General features: G+C 54.2%; 1 protein-coding gene across 5 annotated transcripts in view; it reads right to left on the bottom strand.

Moving 5' to 3' along the window:
* Positions 1-4,079: 4,079 nt before the first annotated feature.
* ZNF423 (zinc finger protein 423) overlaps positions 4,080-20,583 on the bottom strand; it is a 329,875-nt gene continuing 313,371 nt past the window's right edge. For all 5 annotated transcript variants that reach the window (XM_033845086.2, XM_073795610.1, XM_073795609.1 and 2 more), the window contains one exon: positions 4,080-4,784. In XM_033845086.2, coding sequence (XP_033700977.2) covers positions 4,755-4,784 — 30 coding nt within the window. In that variant the 3' untranslated portion in view covers positions 4,080-4,754. The remainder of the gene's footprint in view (positions 4,785-20,583) is intronic.

Genomic DNA, 20,583 nt, shown 5'->3' with positions numbered 1-20,583 from the left:
GCTGGAATCTTGCAGCTCTTCCCATCAGCAGGTGGGGTATATTTCCCTTCCCTTGAGTCTAAGATTGGGCGTGTGAGTAAACATGATTCACAAGTGGAAGCTTGGAAGTGCTTGCACAATTGGACTTGCTCTGCCCTTGTCCTTGGCCAATGCCATGAGAAGAACATGCTCAGACTACCCTGCCCGAGGATGAAACATGGAGAGCAGGGCTGAGGTAGCTCAGTCGTCTCAGCAAGGCCATCCCACAGTCACCCACAGCCAGACACCCAGATCAGATTAGCCAAGCTAAGCCCAGCCCAGCCCAGATCAGCCCAGCCCCATGCACTTATGAGCCAAATAGATATTGATTATAGTATGTCACTGAAGTAGATCTCTTAGCCTTCAGATATTTTTACCCATCCCATACCCTTTCCCTGAAACTTCTAAATTTGCTCTTACTTGGAAGCCATCTATGTATGTATTCCATTAGTTTTAGTTAAGAATTGATTCAACTATAACAGAAAAACCCAAATAATAATGGCTTGAACAAGAGAGAAGTTTATTTCTCTCTCAAGATCAAGAAGTCTTTTGGGAAGCAGGACAGAGCTAGTACACATTTGGCACTGTTGGAGATCCAGATTCCTTCTATATTGTTGCTCAACCCATGTATGGCTTCCATTTCCACTTCACCTCATGATTCAAAATAGCTTCTGGAGCTCCAGCTATTGCATCTACATTCCAGTCATCAAGAAGAGTAGTGGATGAGCTCATTTCTTCTCTTTAAGGATAATTCTTAGAATTTACACATACCGCCTTATTTATATCCCATTGTCAGAACCAATATGACCACCAGTAGTAATATGGCCACGCCCATCTTCTAGGACAGATAGGGTATATTATCTGACCCTTCTCCTCTCCAAGGTAATGTGCGCTCAGATAAAAATCAGAGTTAACTGACTAAGGAAAAGAAGGAGAGCCAGCAGTCTTTCCTACATAGTATGTCATTTTATTCATAATAATAATTATTATTTAATCAATTTGCCCTACAACAAATAGAAAATGACCACAGAGGGGAGTCAGACACCCAAGGCTAGAAGGCAGGACACCCAAATTATAGTCTCAATTCTATGCTGAATCGTGTGACCTTGGACAAGATTCTGAATTTCTGCGGGCTTGTTTTAATCCATCTAAAATCAAAACCTAGTACAACCAGAGATCCCTAAGGATACTTCCAGCTCGTTTCCGGCTTGGGGCTTTAGTGTTCCCTGCACTTTTCCCACCGCTCTTGGACTGCAGAGTTCCTTTCGATCTTCTGGCCGGAACACAAGTCACATCCTCAGCGAGGCCGTCCTTGACATGCCCCTGCCTCTAAGGTGGGTGTCCCATGCATCTCGCACAGTCTGGCCCTTTCCCATCGCAGCACTCGTGACCGTGCGCTGCTGGATGTTCAGTGGCGTGCTTGTTTGTTAGCTGGCTGTCACGTGACTGTGAGCTTCCCATCACCCATCCATCCCTATATCCCGAGCACCCTGCGCAGTGCCTGGCACACAGGAGCAGCTCCATAAGTATCTGCCAGATGGATGAATGAACGGATCAAAGTCTTGGTCCTATTAACTGAACACCTGTAGGTGCAGGCCCCAGCCCTAAGAATGCATGCTTTAGAAGGGAATAAAAAAGCAGGTGGAAAGTTAAATATTAAACATACTATGAGTTTAGGAGGATGACTCTCTATCGCTAGGGCAACTCGAGAAGGTTCTTCCTATGGCAGCTTCTCTACTGAGACCAAAACCCCTATCCACCTGCTTCCAGAAGCTCTAGGCAGGAAGCCAATGACAGGGATCTGTGGCCCAGGGGACCTGGTCCATTTCTCAGCCTGGGCTAAATTCCTCCAGCCCACAGAGCCACTAGAAACTGATGATTTGTACATGCAAACCCAGCACCAATGAAGTTAGGCCTCCAGTCACCTCGCCCACTTCCCACTGCTGAACCCTGCTCCAGTATCCAAGCTCCTGGTGGCTGATTCCATCACACCCTCTGCTGAAAGGGGCCATGCCTATGTGGGATGCCTGGCTTCATCGTCCTCCTAACAATCACCGTGCCACTTCCGGGTCTTTCTCTGTACTCAGCCCTTCCTTTCCTGTAGGCATCCTTTTCTAGAAGCCTCCCAGGGACCCTCTGAGATCCTGCAGAACTGAGAGATAAAGTGGCTCATTCCAGTTCCAAACCGTTTGACTAGAAGTGGGGGGCCCCCAAAGCACAGGTTTATAGCCCTGCACTACCCCCCAACCCAGTACTTCCTGATGGTGACAAATACCAGTCCCAGTAAGGGCCGCCATGTCCCCCCTACAAGCCCCCTCCCCGCACAGAGTCACGAGGGGCTCTCAGCTGAAGCAGCAGGGGCACAGCCAGCCCGAGAACAATGGGGCAGGGGTGAGGGGGGAGTCGGTGGGGTTCCCCGGCTGCCTCGTCGTTGCCATAAACCTCATTACCTCGCGGTCCCCTAGGCTGCCTCTCTCCTTACCCAAGGCATCCGCCGGCTTCGCTGCTGATTCCCACATGGCGAGAAAAGCTCTTAAACCCCCCGCTGTATTTTTAATGGGGGCAGTGACTAATTTAGCCCTACGCCACCAACTGTCAAATCAAATCTTCTATTGGTACTTACTGAGGACTCACCTGGGTTCCATGGGGTTCGGGATAAATCGGGCCTGGAGAGGGCCCAGAGACGGTGATCTGGGAAGCCCCCGGGACACGCTGGTCCTGCCCCCAGTCACTGCATCTTCTGAAAGACAGGCTTGGCTGTGGACTCAGGAAAGCCTACCCCAGCCCCAGCCTGTGGCCGGCCACACTTTGGGGAACACTGATGCCTACCCTGAGGTCTTCCCCTAAAATGGCCAAGTCTCTAGAGGACTAAAAATTGGAGTTCACCACCTTTGACTTCCAGGAGGTAGGAGCCCGCATTCTGTCCAGCAGCGGCAGGAGTCCACTCTGAGATTCGCAGGCATAAAATACCTTTAGAAAAAGCAACAGCCCCACCCATGTCAGAACATTACATGGGGCGGCAGCAAGGGGAACTCTTACAGAAGCCCCTTGATATGGGAGTCAGAAGATGCTGGGGATAATTGCTCCAAATTCCACGCCATGACTTAGTATTACATTATAATTAGGTGCAATCTGTCTGCCTGTTTCATTTCCGCTCTACAGAGGGTAATAACCGATTTTCCTGCCCCTTGTGAAAAGTTAACAAGGAAGGGCTTCCCCGTGCAGGTTCTGAAGCCCTGGCCTCTGATTGGCAAGTTGGCTGAGCACCAGCACGATGGAGGCATGGGAGGACAGGCATGTGGGAGGCTAAGTCTGCTGGGTCGGTCCTGGGGCGCCAGCAGGACCGAGAGGAGGTGAGGCAAGCAAGGCACCTAAGGGTGCAAAGTGTCAGGAAATGTCCATTCTCGGGGCCCCTGAGAGCGGGCCCCCCCCCCCCCCCCGAGATTTTGCATCCTAGGCACCTCGCTTGCCCCAGTAGAGTCCTGGCTGCAGCCACTGGTCTCAGCGCTTCCACATCCCACTGATTTCTGTGATTGGGAGACTGCTGCTCCTGCCTGGCTCACTCTGCAGCCCCCAGCTCTGGAGCTCATGGGGCTGGGCAGCCCTCCCTAACTCCTGTCCAATCCCCATGCCTTGGCCACAACTAGAATCCAGGTCCTGCCTGGGGTCCTGGCAAGGTAAGGGTTAACCACGTGACCGGCTTCATCCAGCAGCCAGGAAAGCCACACCCAAGGGGGAGAGACGACGTGGATGAACGTGAGCCACCCTACCAACCTATCCCGTGGCCTCAGTGCAGTCGCTCGCTTATCCTTGGGCCTCAGCTTCTCCATCCATAAATGAGAAGATCAGAGTAGTTAAAGGTTCTTCCCACTCTGACTTCCGTGCCTCGTGCCAGCTCATGCAGTCTTGTGTGCATTAGATGACTAGGCTTCTTCCTACCCGACGGGAGCTGGGTCCATTGTGTGCCGGTGCCCACGTGCACGTGTGATCCACGGGAACTCACACAGGGACACACCCCGTAGGTGACGACAGCCCTCACACAGCCCTGGGCTGCGGAGGAGAGAACCAAGCAGCCGGATGCTAATCGCATGGATTCCCTTTATTGAACTGTACTAGTTACTGCAGTCAGATTAAGTCACATTTAAAAGCAGACCATCCAGTTGCACTGAAACCGATTATATTCATTACATAGTTTTAATCACTGTCCGGTGAACTGGCAAATCCAATCAAAGCATTAGTCTTTAATTAAAAAATGAAAAGGAAATATTCAGACAATAGCCAAGCAATCACATCACGATGCACAATTACCTAGAATTGCAATTAAAAAGTAGTTAACCGAAAGGGGGGAAAGAAAAACAAAGAAAAAAAAAGAAGCAAAGCAAAAAAATCACACTAATTCTTTTTTTTAAAAACTATCAATATAATACATGAAGGAACAAAGGACAATAGCTCAAAAAGCGGGTTTCTCTAACTCTAGAAATGTAGTCTGCGGCGGAAACTCTAAAAGCACACTAGCTGTAGCAGGACAATAAAAAATACTGAGCATGGAATACTTTTAATCTCTGCCATTAATATTCATTTCCAGCTGCTTATAATAGCAGCGCCTCATGGCCAAATCATTAGAGTTTTACATCTGGGTTGCAAATGACACTTTGATTGGATGTAATGTTCAAATGGCCCTCCCCACGGCGTCTCCGGCAAGCCTTCTGCGGAGAGGTGTCCTGTCGAGCGGTCCCTCACTGTGCGTGCTGGCTCATCGTGTGGTTCTGCAAAGGCGAAGAAAAGGGACACGCATGAGGGCAGAAGAATGGAGAGCGTGCCTGTCCCCTCCCACTCAGTGCATTTACGCCGAGAGCCGCGGAAAAGCATCTCGTTTATTACAAAACAAAATGCAACAAGGAAAAAGTGCTCCGGGGACGCAGCTGCCCAGACGCCACGTTGATTTGGGGCTTGGGGATTGGTTCCTGTTGCTGCCAACCTGGGCTCCCTACGAATTTTTGTTTTTAGACCGTTCAGGTCGTACCGTGGGGACTGGCTATATGAAGAGAGAGGGGAGATGCTGGGGAGGTAGTGGGAATTAAAAACATCCCCTGTTCACCTCTCCATCTCCCTTTTGCTCTAACGATCAGGAGGAAATTATCTGATCGCCTGCAGGCTTCCCCCAGATCTCCTTCTCGGGCCTTCTGGGGAGCTGCTCTGAGCTTAGTTCAGGGAGACAGCAGATGAGCCATGCAGTTCTCCAGCCAGGAAACACCCGAGTGGCACGGACATGCTGAGGAAGTGGGCGGCTTGGTGCCTGTGGCCGAGGCAGGGGGCTGCCTGTGCCATCGTGAGACGGTGCTCTGGCCAGAAGGCTGTTGTGTCGTTTGTCCGAATCCGCCTGGGAATCCAGGGCCCGGGTGGGCCCCTCTGGCCAAACGCTTCCCTCTCACCACAGCCCACGGTATCTCCTCCCTCACACCAGCCAGAGCAGGCCAGCAATGTAGGTCTTTTTCCACGGGAGCTAGTGGCCTGGGGCTGGGGGTGGGATTTGGCTTCTAAGAGCCCACAATCTTTTTGTTTCTTTTCAGTGGTCTGTGTTCCAAATCCACACCGATCTCATCAAAGCCTCAGGTGGTATTCGACCTCATGACAGCTGGAGAAAGGAAACAAAATCCACCCGGCCTGCTCGGGGGCAGCACAGGACCCCCAGAGACGGGGAGCAGCCTCCCCAGAAGTGGGCGCCCCGCCAGCGCAGCCACTCCTCCGGGGCTGGGAGCCGCACCTGCAGCTCTGCCGATGACCACCAGGGGTCAGGCGTGGCGCTGCGTCTCTCTCCCAGGCTGCGGGGCTGGGCGGTCAGGGTGACCAGAGGATGCCCGCAGCCACGCCGGGAGGCCTGGGACCACCCCCGCTCCCCGGCCCAGGGCCCCGGTGGCAGCCCCTTCCCACGGCAGGCACGGCTGCTGCCTCCCGGCGATGGCACCAGCCCCTCCGGTAAGCTCACGGCCAGGCAGAGGCAGCGCCCCGTCCTCACACAGCAGATGCCCGCTGACTCCCGAAACACAGTACACCAACCACTACTGCCCTCCTTCCTTGGGCTCCGGACCACGTGGCCAGAGTTTGGCAAGCACACGTGCTACGTGTGGTTGCAGGCACATCTGTCGATCCTCACAGCAGCCTTACAAGGTAGGACGTGGTAAAATGAGGAAACTGAGGCTCAGACAGGGTCAAAGGACATCCAGCTAGGAAGCAGGAGGGGTGGCAACTAGAATCCAAGAGAGCCAGGGGCTTGGGTGAGAAGGCAGGGTTCCCACAGTGCCCTGCGCCCTCGTGGGCACCCAGTCTGCGGATCATCTGAACTCTCCAGACATGAGCACAGACTCTGCCAGCAGCCTGGCACCTCGGTGGGCTTGTCAGGGACCCAGAGGCACAAGGCAGGTTGTCTGAGGCCACAGATGGGATGCGGCGGTTTCCATGGGAGCGCCCACCCTGCCGCCGAGGCACCTCTCCCTGCACTTGTACATGGCCAGCCAGCCAGTCCTGCGGGGAGCTGAGCCCACCCTACATCAAACCACCCTCCTAGCTTCCAAGCCTTTGCTGATTCAGCTCCTGCCTCCTCTCTCCTCCCAACCATGCTACTCGTGAAGTCCTCTGGGACTTCTGGGACACGGCGCTTCCCATCTCTGCAGCTGCTCGAGGAACCTCCAGCCCACGGCCCCCACACCTATGTGCCTCCCGAGGGCCAGCCTGGCCGCCTCTGCTGAGTGGCAGGCAGCGGGGCATCACTTCCTTTCTTGGCCCCAGCACCTGGCCCAGGGCTGCACACTGTGCTGACCGGACCCCCGGGCCTCCCATGCCCAGCGGTGGTGCAGCAGGCGCAGCTGCCAGGAACGACGTGGTGGTCTCCCTCTCCCACCCTGCCAACAGCCAGCGAGTTAACAGTGCCACGTGGCCCGGGTTCTCCGGGTGTGGTCCGGTCCTTCTTGATTTGTGGGGGGTTGGGGAGGAGGGAGAGGAGGGATATTAGAAAGGTAAACACGTATAGCCCTTTCCTCATTCTCAAATTATGGTTCCGAGGCTCTGGCACCAACGAGACACTGAGTAAATGTTTTTGAATCAATGGAAGGATAAATAAATGAATAAATATATGGGTAGGATGTAGGTATGTGGAAAGGGGAAAGGACATGCCAAGAGGAGGGCACAGCATAGACGAAGGTATGGAGGCTGCAGTAAGCTCGGCAGATGCAGGCACCAGTGGGGCGATCCCAGCACAGAGGTCACGGGGAAGACTGCTGGGAGCCCTGAAGGCCCCTGGATGTGGACTCTGTTTCATAAGCAGCAGAAAACCAGATGATTTCTGATCTTCACAAAGTCCTCAGGACCAACCACCAGCAACACGGGACAAGGCGGATGTCCAGGGCTCTCTGGATAATGAAGCAGCCTCTTGCCAAGATGCCAAGAACAGGGCTGGTGTGACACACATGGTCCACACTGGCTCAGCCACGCATAGAAATCCTGGTGATGGAAACCTACACCTAGGACTGCTGGTTAGGACAGTTCAAGGATAAATGCCACTTCTCAGGTGCAAACAACAGTGGCATTCTCTCTTAAAGGGCAGTAGCTGGCGGGTCTTCAGTTAGACTCAAGGAAGAACTTCCTCAAAGAGGGTAAAACTTCCTTACCTGAAGCTCTACAGGAACAAAAGCCCAGGATGTCGCAGCAGATGGAAACGTGGAAACCTGATGCCCCGAGGGGGCCAGGCAGCAGAATTCATTCAGCACTGCGCTGTGAAATGCCTGCTGGGTGCTGTGCTCTGGGACGGGCACAGTGGAAGGGAGGGGACGACTCCAGCTGGGCTCGGCCCTCGAGGAGCCTGACTGCGTGGGGTGGGGGGGATGCCTAGAGGCACACAGACACCCAAACGACGGTTGTGGGCTTAAGGGTGCAGAATGGTGGCTCTGAGGGAGCCCGGTCAAGGCCACCCAATAGGTATGGGGGTGGCTGAGAAGCCCCTGTGCTCGGCCAGGACGGCATCAGCTCCTCCACAGGCCCAGGGCCCAGTCTCGAAAAGGGCAGAGGGGGTGGCAGGGACTGTCACGAGGACTCACCCATCGCCAGCATACCTGTGCACTGAGCAGCTCCCGGCGGAGCCACTGGCGGGCGGCACAGTTCAATAACCCTAAAAACCCATGGCTGCTTCCCCCAAGGCTTGAAGCTGCGGTTGGTTCGAGGGATGAGGGAGCTTCGTCAAGTCTTCTGAGAGTTCCTTCCACCCGGCATGGTTCTCACAAGGGCATTTTGGCTTAATGTCTATTTCTCTGTTTATGCCTGTGCTATATTTAGTCCCTTCAGAGAAGGAAGAAAATCGTTTTTTAAAGATGCTACCAACCCCGCAGATGAACACTTCCCGGCATCATAAAGGCCGGGGCTGGGGCAGGGGTGGCAGCCGGCAAGGACTGGGAGGTCCCTGGGTTGGGGGGGGGCCGTGCTGGCATCCACACAGGCCTCTCTGCCTGCCAGGGAGATGCATGTGTGGGCCCAGGAGCAGGTGAGAAAAATAAAATGGGAGAACGGAAGGTGGGTGGGTGGCACGGGTCTGCGGCCGAGATCCATTCTCCCGGCAGAGCCAGTGCGGCTCTCCTGGTGGAGGTTTCCGGTAGCGCCTGCTCCGAGCACGTCTGCCTGGTGCACTGGGCCATCTGCCCCCGGGATACCAGTGAGTGACGGGTGAGAGTTTGGGCCCTAGCTGGGGCCCTGGTGAACCGTCTCTGTGGAAGTCATCCGCAGAGGGCTGAGGTGAGGATCCCACACCCTCACATTCATTTACATGGCTGTTCGTTCACTCATTCACTCATTCATTCGTTCATTCAGAAAACCTTTACTAAATCCCTGGGTGACACCACCATACTTGTTGCTAGGAATTCAGCAGTAAAATAACCTGGATTTGGAGTGAAGCCAGGGTGTATGTTGGGCAATAAGGGAACATCAGGATCACAGAGTCTGTGGCTGGACAATCCTTCCCAAAGCACAGACACACCCTAGCATGGGGCAGTTGGAGATTCTGGTGGGGGGCCCATTCACTAGCCCCAGGAGGCATCCCTGGCTCCACACACCTCCATGCCCTGCCACAGGCATGCATACACACCACATGCGCACACACACACACACACACACACACACACACACTGGTGTGTCCCCCCCGGTCGGCAATCAGGATTTCTTCTCCAGGTCTTGGCTTTGTGTTCTGTCCCTTGGTCTGGGACCCTGCTTGGTCTCCCTTTGATGTCCACTCACCATAGAGTCAAGGAGAAAAGACTAGTGGTGCTTAAACATGCTGGTTGCCTGGTGGCCTGGAAAACACTGACTGTGAGGCAATGAGAGACTGCTCTGCACATCCTGAGATGCACGGGCACGGGCTGGACAGGGTTTCTCTGCACTGCGGGTCATTACTAGCTGCCCCTCCTGTGCTCCAGCCACGCCGATGACAAAATATCTCTAAAGTCCTGGCACCTCGCCTGGTCCTTTGCAAGTGCCCCATTTGTGCTAGCCACTGCCCTGAGTGATCCCAAGGCAGGGGGCAAGCCCTTATGGGCTGAGATGGGCTGAGTCCTGGGTTTGAATCCTGGCTCTGCCACTTACTAGCCATGTGACCTTGAGCAAGTTCCCTGACCTCTGGGGGCTTGGGGGGGTGGGGCAGAAATAACAGAGCCCACTTCCTAAGATGCCCTGAGGACTCAGGAGATAATGTGTGTGGACTTATCCCAGGCTGGCCAAGAGTAAGTGCTACATACATTGCCATAAACGGTGTCCAAGATACAGGGAGCTCTGTGAACGAGGCGATGTTTGCTCCCTGCTTGTACCCCCATGGCACCAAACACGCTTGGGGGCTTGCAGTGGGGGCTTCTTGGAGGTCTGACAGACTGATCCCTCTGCCAGCTCCTCCTTCTGTGTGTCCCCGGGGCTGGCGAGATCTCAGGACCGCTCCGGAGAAGGCAGCACCTTGGATGGTGCTATCTCTGGAACAGCAGCATCTAATAAAGGTCCTCCCCTCGTTGCCCCCTCCCCACCAGCCCCCTGGCTACAACCTCTGTACCCACAATTCACTGCTTTCCCTCCCCCCCAGGGAACAGTGGGACGTCTGGTGAGGCGAAGAGCCTCACGGAGACTTTGGGGAGGAGGGAGGAGGTGTGCACTCATCCCGTCATTCACTCATTCGCTCATCCCTTCCACAGCGGTTCACGGAGGCCCCAGCCGGGCACCGGACACACGGAAGTGGAGCCCCAGCCTCTCCCTTGAGAAGCTCACAGTCAACAGTGAATGGGGGCGGCCTGGACTCACAGCCCCTTACACTCAAGGGGCACGAGAGAAGGCCTGGTCCCGGGGCCGGACCTCACCTCCCTGTGGCAGACTTAAGGGCACAGGGACACAGCCCCCGTACCCAGAGCATCCCACCCTCCCTGCTCACCCAGCCCCATTTGCAGAGCCCACCTGGCTTCGCCACATCACCTCCCTCCGGTTCTAGGTTGGGAAAGAGGCTGCGGTTAATCCCCTTTCTCCCCGCTGCCTACCGCTAGGCCACTCCCTGGCGGCTTCAGCCCCAGTGGCTCTCACAAGGCTGGTGTCACAAGGAGCAGTCTCCAGGAGCAGGGACCAAGTCCAAGAACCTGCCTTAACCACGGGAGGATTCGTTTCCAGGGGAAAAGGCAGATCCTTCGGGCTAACACTGCAGCTGTGTTCAGGCTAAGCGAGGTTCTGTTATTTATTTGTTTAACAAACACGGAGCCTGGCTGTGTGTGCTAGCCGGAAGACAGACAGACAGAGAGAGAGAGAGAGAGAGGCACATCCTGGCCTGCTACCAGCTCATGGCTGAAGGAGGGGGTGAGATTTCACATAAAGGAACTGTGGGGGCTTCCCTGGTGGTGCAGTGGTTGAGAGTCCACCTGCCGATGCAGGGGACGTGGGTTCGTGCCCCAGTCCGGGAAGATCCCACATGCCGCGGAGCGGCTGGGCCCGTGAGCCATGGCCACTGAGTCTGCGCGTCCGGAGCCTGTGCTCCGCAACGGGAGAGGCCGCAGCAGTGAGAGGCCCGCGTACCGCAAATAAATAAATAAATAAATAAATAAAATAAAAATAAAAAAAGGAACTGTGGGGAGAACATTTCTGATTGGGGGGAGCTTAAGGAAAAAGTTGGCTTCCCAGCTGCCCTTTGAGGACGGCTCGGGTTAGGATTTGCACTAGTGTGTGTGTGTGTTCGCTTTCCAGGGAGATGGGACCACCCAGACAAAGGCTGAAGGTGTGAAGAATCCTGATGACGATCACAGCTAACACTCATCGTGAGCTCACTGTGTCATTCTTAACTCTTCACTTATATTAACTCATTTAAGCCTCACGACAGCCCTGGGGACTAAATACTCTCATTATCCCTATTTTACAGATGAGAAAACTGAGGCACAGAGTGGAGGTGCTGCAGCTGGTTCATGGTGGTGCGGGAGCTGCACCTGTGCGGTCTGTATGCCGAGCCCACCCTTCACCACAGCCCTCTCCTGCCTGTGAAATGTGAAAAGTGCAACATATGTTGGGGGAACAATGAATAATTCAGCTTGGCAGAAGGACGGGGTATGTGCCGTGGAGACAAGCCTGGAAAGGAAGGAGGGGGTCTTATTGATGAGGCTCCTCGATGCCAGACGAGGCAGCTTGCCCTTAAATCTGGGCCACGGGGAGCCATCGAAAGTACTTGAGCTGCGGAGTTACACGAGAGGCGAGGAACAGGGAGACGCACACACCTCCAGCCAGAAAGGCCTATCGGCAGGGCCCTCAGGCTCTCACCCCCTCTGCTCCCTTCTCGGGCCCCCACCCATCCCCAGCACACGACTGTATCTTTCCCTTTGGGGAGGATACAGGTGCAGGCGGCCCTGCTTCCCCCTCTGCTGTGTATCACCTGGGCAGCCCCTCTCTGCTAGTGAGCACTTATTTTTAGAAGCGTTTGACAATCGTCCAAGGGTCTAAGACGAACAGATGGCCTGTCTTAAAGGCTCGTATGTTCGCTAGTTTGCACTTCTGACAAACGGTAAGCGCACTCGAGAGCACACCATAAACAGCACCGAATGAATACTCGCAACACAATTTCGCTAATGCACGTCATGAAAATTAGGAGTGAGTGATGGCTGAGGTTCCCCCTAAATGCCTGCCCGGTGACGCAGCCGCTCTCCCGGGGACCCGGGCCCTGACGTGTATGCGCCCCACGTCCCCCTGGGCCCACCAAGCAAGCTGGAGGCTGCCCATTTGCACAGAGGGCAAGGACAGGTTCGCCCGTGTGGAAGGGAGACCCGTCCTTGGCATCGGAGGGTCCTGAGTGAAGCTGGTGACCCACCGCCCTGGGACAAGCCTATGAGGCCGAGGCAGCTCCTCTGCGCGTGGGGACGTGTGTGGGGCTTCCCTGACCCTGCCTCCCAGACAGCCAGACGGGCTGTCGTCTGCCAGTCCAGAGCAGCAGGAAGTGAACGTCGTACCCGCTTAGCTGGGGAAGTCTGTCTCTCACGTGAGAGCCTCAGTTCATCCGGAACTCCTGGCGTGGAGGGAGATTCCAGCTTCTAAGGAGCAGCGGGTTGGCTTTGGGGGGATCTACTGCTTTCTGGCAGGAGCCAGAGCAGAAGCAGTTTCGGGGACCTCGTCACCTGGGGCCATGTGAGGAAGAGCCGCGTGACCCTGACTGCTGCTGCTGGACGTGTCCCCAAAGGAGCTGACTGTCTGCTCTCTTTCATTCTCCTTGCTGCTCTAAGGACCCCGGGTGGGCAAGCAGCGACCCCCTGTAAACCCCTCTCACCAGTGCCCAGCAGCACCCAGGACCCAAGAGCCCAAAGCAGGTGGCCTTGGCCAACAACCAGTCCCGTGAGTGGGAAAAAGATCTTCCTTTGAGTGAAAATGTGGGAGAAAATGTTGTTCTGAAAAAAAAAAAAAAAGCCCAATAAACTCCCAAGGGGGCAGGTTCTGTACGGCTGTGCTTCGGAAATAAAACCCACGAGAGAATAGATTATGAGGAGGCAACCGAAGCCTTCTATTAGGACTCAGCCCATAAACAGGCTCCCATTCAGAGTCACCCAACAAAACAAGGGAACTAATAACACCCGCCCAGAGGGCCCAAGGACTCTGGGGATCTGCGCTTCAGAATGCAAAGGGGCCCGATCGCCGGCCAGCGACTCGACTTTAGGTAGCAGCTGTGCGAGGGAAGATGAGGGCTTACGGCTGTGTCACGGGCAGAGGAGGGTGACATCTTTCCAGGGCTGCTTATAGATGTGCCCCTCCTCAGCAACAAGCCTGGCGCCGAGTCCCAAGTTAATCTGGCCACCACTGTTGCTGGTTCTCCAAAGGGAGATGGGAGTCCCTCAGGGACAGGGTGCTCAGCAAACCTGGGACAAAGGACCGAGAATCAAGGGTTTGGGCTGTGGTGTGCCAGGCGACCACAAGTTAGTTCCCTGCTGTGGATTCTGGACCCTCCTGGGTGGGGACACTGCACTGGCCTGTCACGGGTCACTGGGAAGTCCATTCTAAACACATTAGCCAAGCGCTTGCTTGGAACCAGACCCTGGGGTTCATCTAAAATATGAATTAAGACATGGCCCCCTGCCCGCAAAGAGCCTGAGTCAGACCTCTGAAAGATAGGATTCCATCCTGCCAGAGCAGGGCAGGAACCGAAGCGTACAGGCCACCAGAGCCTGGGGAGAGACCGAGGCAGAGGTGCTGAAACTCCATTAAAAATGGTGCGGGAAGGGCTTCCCTGGTGGCGCAGTGGTTGAGAGTCCGCCTGCCGATGCAGGGGACACAGGTTCGTGCCCCGGTCCGGGAAGATCCCACATGCCGCGGAGCGGCTGGGCCCGTGAGCCATGGCCGCTGAGCCTGCGCGTCTGGAGCCTGTGCTCCGCGGCGGGAGGGGCCGCAGCGGTGGGAGGCCCGCGTACCGCAAAAAAATAAAACATTTCATATTTAAAGCGTGATGCAGCCAATGAAAACATGTCTGTAGGTCAAATGTGGCCCACGGGCTGCCAGTTTGAGGCCGCTGGTATTTTGCGAGGCCCTCAGGATGCTCGAGATATCTTCCAGTACACTGACTGGCTGATGCCCGGGGTGGGGGGAGGGTGGGCAGTGCTATTAGATGGCACGTGGCCCATCATTATTTAGGGTCCTCACCTGAGGGAGTGGGATGTGGGACCCTCCAGGGTTACGTTCTGGAGAAGAGGATGGAGCATAGAAGATGAAGCTCTGCTGAGGCCAGCGTGGTCCCCCAGGCCCTGGGTACCGCTGCCTTGAGGGCGGGGCCCACCATGCAGCCTAAGCGTTTCTGGGTGTGCCAGGTGCTAGCAAACCTGGGAAACCCGCCTTCCCTGGGGTCACACAGGAGCGTCAAAATGGCCATCTTGGGGAGGGGGGGCAGGTAGCCCCTCCCTCAACCACTCAGAGAGAAGAGCGCCAGTTTTCCATAAGCACCTCGCTCAAGAGTCTTGATGATAATCCCCTCGTGCCTCCCTTTCTTCCAAAGGACTTGAGAGTCCTCCCACCCATCACCCGCTGTGTCTCACGGGGGGAGAAGGAGAGAGGCAGGCATCGTGTGGGCACCACCCTTGGGGGCACTTATGGAGGCAGCGTGGCATGACAGGGCTCCTCCTCTCTCCGCACCTACGCCCACCCCCAAATGCACGCTCTCACAGACACCCCGAGGTCACCCATCAGGGGAAGTGGGAAATCTCTGCATAATCCCCCGCTGGGTTCCGAACACATACACACAGGCGCACTCACAGGTACCCCAAAATGAAATGCACGCAGGTGCACACACACTCATGAAGAGTCCATAGGCACCTACACACAGTCTCACAGACAATCACACGCACAGTCGTGGACACCCCACATCCCAGGCGTGCGTGCACACACACACACACACACACACACACACACACACACACACACACGTTACACTGACAACACGCTGCACAGTGGTTCAGGGTTCGGTTTTTGTTATTTTTGGCTTTTCATCTCCCCATACAGTGCGGTTAACCTGCCCTCACCCACACCACCGGGGGGACACCCCTGCAAGCCCCCGCTTGCCGACAACCTGGGCTCCAGCCAGGGCTTCCTCTTCATGGCGATGGGACACTGAGAGTACAAAGTGCCATGAGAGGAATGGCCCAGGTTCTCTCTTCCAGGCAGCAGGGAAGTGGGAGATCTCTGCTTAACCTCCAGTGGGTCCCAACCACACCCAGAAGAAATCCGGGCTCCAGACCCCAGGCCTGACAGCCCTATAAGGTCCGGCGACTGCTGGCCCCGCAGCCTCTACCACCTTCTCTCAGCTCCCCACCCAGGCCAAGCTCTTTCCTCACTCAGCCCTCTTGGCGGCCACTCCACTGCCCCGAGGCTCCCCCCAGTTTCCCCAGGCTCCTCCGCATCTGACTGCCATGGCCTGGGAAAGCCCTTCCTGCCCGTATGATGAGGGGCCCCTGTCTTGGTGCAGCTCCTCGCCTGCACAGGTGTCCTTCTAGCACTTTCCTCAACCTGCAGTGACCAGGCTGCTTCCCTGCCCCTCAACTAGGCCATGAGCTGCAGGCAGGGACCTCATCTCTCCATTCTCTGCTAGGCCCTGTGTCAGCTCAGAGCCCGGCGCTTGCTAAAAACTCAGTATTTCTGAAATGACAGCCAACGGGCGATGGTAGTGAGGCAAAGCCTCCACTGACAGGGCCAGGGAGAGGAGAAGAAACAGGGCTGCCCCTCTCCCTCCATGTCCACGGCCCCGCCCAGGGCATGCTATACTTTTCCCTTAGAAGTCCAGGGATCCTTTGAAGACACTGTGCTAAGTGCAACGAGCTGGTCACAGAAGGACAAAGACTGTATGACTCACTTCTATGAGATGCCTAGAGAGACAGGAAGGAGAATGGTGGTTTCCAGGGGCTGTGGGAGGGAGGGGAGTCACTGGCTCATGGGGACACAGTTTCTGTTTGGGAAGATGGAAAAGATCAGTGGATGGTGGTGAAGGTACTTAGTGCCAATGAACTGTCTGCTTAAAAATGGTTAAGGGAGGGCTTCCCTGGTGGCGCAGTGGTTGAGGGTCTGCCTGCTAATGCAGGGGACAGAGGTTCGAGCCCTGGTCTGGGAGGATTCCACATGTCACGGAGCAACTAGGCCCGTGAGCCACAACTGCTGAGCCTGCGCGTCTGGAGCCTGTGCTCCGCAACAAGAGAGGCTGCGATAGTGAGAGGCCCGTGCACCGCGATGAAGAGTGATCCCCGCTTGCCACAAGTAGAGAAAGCCCTCGCACAGAAACGAAGACCCAATACAGCAAAAATAAATAAATAAATAAATAAAAACTCCTACCCCCAACATCTAAAAAAAAAAAAAAAGAATTTCAAGGCTCTTTACACCTGAACTCAGCAAGATAGTGTAACAGTATAAAAAAAAAAAAAGGTTAAGGGACTTCCCTGGTGGCGCAGTGGCTAGGAATCCGGCTGCCAATGCAGGGAACACGGGTTCAAGCCCTGGTCCGGGAAGATCCCACATGCTGTGGAGCAACTGAGCCCGTGCACCACAACTACTGAGCCTGCGCTCTAGAGCCTGAGAGCCACAACTACTGAAGCGCACGCACCACAACTACTGAAGCCTGCACTCTAGAGCCCACGAGCCACAACTACTGAAGCCCACGTGCCACAACTACTGAGCCTGCGCTCTAGGGCCCACGAGCCACAACTACTGAAGCCCACGCGCCTAGAGCCCATGCTCCGCAACAAGAGAAGCCACCGCAATGAGAAGCCTGCACACCGCAACGAAGAGTAGCCCCCGCTCGCCACAACCAGAGAAAGCCCGTGCACAGCAACAAAGACCCAATGCAGCCAAAAATAAATTAATTAATTAATTTTTAAAAAATAGTTGAGATGGTAAACTTTATGTACGTGTATTTTCCCACAATTTTTTAAAAAATTGGGTGGGATATTACAGAATAAGCGGGCAGGTGGGAGGATGAAATGTCTGTCGCATGCTACAGCTGAATGCAGGGCCAATCCTGTACTGTAATCCTCATGTCTCTTGTTCCACAGAAGACATCTTTTTTTTTTTTTCTTTTGGTCACGCAGCATCTGGGATCTTAGTTCCCCAACCAGGGATCGAACCCGCGCCCCCTGCATTGGAAGTGCAGAGTCTTAGCCACTAGACCACCAGGGAAGTCCACGTCTCTTGTTCTAGGGTTGGAAGTTGGAAGCTGGAAGTTGCAGACTGTAGCAGCGAGATGAGGCGTGTAGAGGCCTCGGCTGGACAGGTGGGAGCTACAGCATCCAGGGGACGTATCACTGGCCAGAACTGGCTGCAAGGCCTTTTCCACCTCCGTGATGCACAGGGCTTTCCTCTGCGGTGCCCGAGCCTATGGCTATCATCAATGGCACAGCTCCCAGGGCCACAGAAGAACAGAGGACCTCTCGAGACCTTTAGAACCAGGGGCTTTATGCCCTGAGCACAGGGGCCTGAGCCACACGGCGGAGAGGCCTCCCCTGCAATTACTGCCAAGTCCAAAGGACTGGGGCCTTGACGGTTTTCAAACCCTGCTGGACGGAAGTGTTTCCTCTGCTGCTTCAGTGGGGGAACAGGAAGCATGCACGAGGTATACCCACAGACGTATTTCGCCATGTTGGGAAAAAAAGTGGGTGGAAATTTTCCCTTTAATTTTTTCTGAAATCTTTCCAGGCCTTTCCAGCTTTAAATATTTATTCATTAAAATTTGATAAGAAAACTCAGCTCCACATGTAGTCATCGTAGTTCACAAGCCAAAAATCCAGGACAAACAGCCAATAGCTGGGACAAAATACTTGAAATCAGGACCGTCCCGGAAAATCTAGGTCACACGGTCACTAATTATACAGAACACATATGTTCTGGTCCCTCAGCTAACCCAGTGCTTTCAGGTTTTATAAATGATATTTAAAAACTTCCATCACATCCTTTCTTCCAAATTTTTGCTAAAAAGAAAACTTTCCTGCATCCTCAAAATTTCTAGAAAATTAACCCCTGCAGAGGGAGAGCTGTCCTGGTAGATTATTCTGAGGGTCCTCCTCAGAAAACATGGCTCATCACCCCCCCCAGAATGGCTTCCGGAGCCCACATGGCCCAGCCCCGTCCCTGACAGACCCCCAGGCTGCAAGGCCAGTTCTGAAGACGGACCTAATTTGCTGTGATGAATGGTGTGCACGCACCAGCGATCAAAACTGCAGCTGAGACCGATTATATTTAATGATCGCGAAGGTTCTTATGAAAACACTTGGGCGTACATCCTTGTCCATTCAGAGAGGACATCCAGCCTGGTACAAAGCAAAGGGCTAAGGGTGACCTCTACCCACCTAGAAAGGCAGGGCTCCTTGGGAGCTGGGCCCACTATGGGGCTAAAGAACACTGTGGCCCAGCCTGCAATGCCTTGTCTGCCCTCAGCTTCCAACCACACTCAGCTTCAACCTCCAACCAAACTCTAGGCATCATCACTGCCCACACACCTGCTCTACCTTGACCAAGTGGGTCTGCCCTGCGCCTTCGCTTCCACCACCAGAACTCGATGGTTTCCATGAGGCAAACAAAGGATCATCTAGATCCCCCAGTCCATCCCGTCCCACTCACCTCATCAGAGGTGTAGGGGGGGACGGGGGGAGCACAAGCAGTTGTCGGGTGGGAGGAGGGATGGGTAGCAGTTAAGCATGGAATTAAGAGCACATGAGGGAGGTGTCATGAAAGCTGTGTAGTTCCCAGCACTTAACACTCAATACTGATGGCTGGATGGATGGATGTGTAGCTAGATGGATGGAAAATGGTTGGTGGATGAGTGGGTGGATGATGGATGGACGAGTAGATGGATTGATGGAAAGATGGATGAATCAATGAATGTGTGGATAAGCGGATGGGTGGCAGATGAGTGAATGGTAGGGGAAAGACGAGTGCACGAATAAATAAGCGGGAAGGAGGGTAGAAGGACCGGTGGAAATACAGTGAGCTTTGGAGTTCAAATCCTGCCTTAGCCACCTAATATATGTATGTGACCCAAGGCAAGTCACTTCACTTTTCTAAGTACCTATTTACAAATAATACTGACCTCATAGCCTTGTTATGGGCTTCAGATCAGGTTACATATGTAAAAATGTTTACAATATGTAAAATGGTACACAGATGTTTAATATTGTCATAATTACTACAAATCACAAGTCTTTGTCATCACCGTCAACGCCAAAGCATGGATGCCCCGCATTTTTGATGTGGCAGCTTCAGAAGGAAGGGTGGGGAGACTGATACGGTGCCACGACGATGCAGCTGTTGGCCTGTGCATCCACGTCTGGTTTCACTGGGGGGACCAGTCACTGAGCTGGAGAGCAGGGAGCCCCACTTGCCTCCCTGTTCAAACACCCAAACCCAAATGGGTGGAATACACTCCCCACTCCCGCCCTGGGCCCCACTCCTCCCAGCCTTATCGCCCTTTCCCAGCCTCAGTTTTCAGGTCTGCAACATGGTGGGAGTAAAGAGCACTTGCAGTGGTTGCCAGTTGTGGAGGCCCCAACAAGATGATATTTACAAACTGTGAAGTGTCGCAACAGGGTCGCAAACTCAGAGCCCAGGTGGGTAATGAACTGCGTGCGTCCGACCAGGTCGGGGGCGGTGCTGACCCAGAGCTCACATCCCCGCGTCTGAAGACAGCAGCTGATGGTTGCCATGCGGGACTGTGGTCCAGGGGCTGCCAGATCTCATTTGTAGAAAAATCAAGAAATCTAGCCATTTAATGTGGTGGTAAAGAGACAGAATCTGGGGCTGGTGGCCTAGGCCCAGGACTGACTAGCTCTGTGGCCTCAGGGAGTTAGTTAACCTCTCTGTGCCTCAGTTCAGTTACCTCAATAATAGAGGCATTGTGAGGATAGAGTGTCTTGATGTATAGAGTGCTAAGAACAACGTCTGGCACGTAATAAGCACTATATTAACGGTAGCCACTATGATTATAGGAAATCTCCATTTTGAAACATAGACAACCATTTAAAGGTTCCAAACTCCCCAGGGTCATGGGCTAGGAGTTTTTAACCTCCACTGTAAAAATGCTCAACGTTACCATGATAATGACATTTCCCTGTGTGTGTCTTCTCCCTTCTATGTGAGGGGAGGCTGGATGGGACCCCTCTTCCTCATTCTGGAGAACCTGACGGGAAGGAAGGGGTGGGCATGCTCCCACTGGGAAACCCAATCCCTGCCCCAGACAATTTCAGCATCTTTCCTCCTCCTCACCCTCCGCCATGCTTCCTACCAATGCCGTCTTTTATCTATTCTCAGACCCCAGAGAATATAAGATGCTCCGTATTTGATGCATGACAACAAGCAAACAAAAACATGACCCATTAAACTATAACACACAAGTGAGGTATTCCAATGTGAGAGCCGTTATAATGAGAAAAGCTGTGCATCTTAAAACATGTCCGTGGAACAGGGTAATAGCTACCATATACTGTGCGCCTGTCATGTGCCAAAACTGGGCTGCCTGGTCTTCATACGTTCTCTTCACATGTCCCGATTTTACTGATGTCCCATTTTACTGAT

The sequence above is a fragment of the Tursiops truncatus genome, chromosome 19 (genome assembly GCF_011762595.2).
Source record: "Tursiops truncatus isolate mTurTru1 chromosome 19, mTurTru1.mat.Y, whole genome shotgun sequence".
Taxonomy (NCBI): domain Eukaryota; kingdom Metazoa; phylum Chordata; class Mammalia; order Artiodactyla; family Delphinidae; genus Tursiops; species Tursiops truncatus.
The sequence above is the reverse complement of the archived record's forward strand: the minus strand, read 5'-3'. Positions and strand labels throughout refer to the sequence as shown.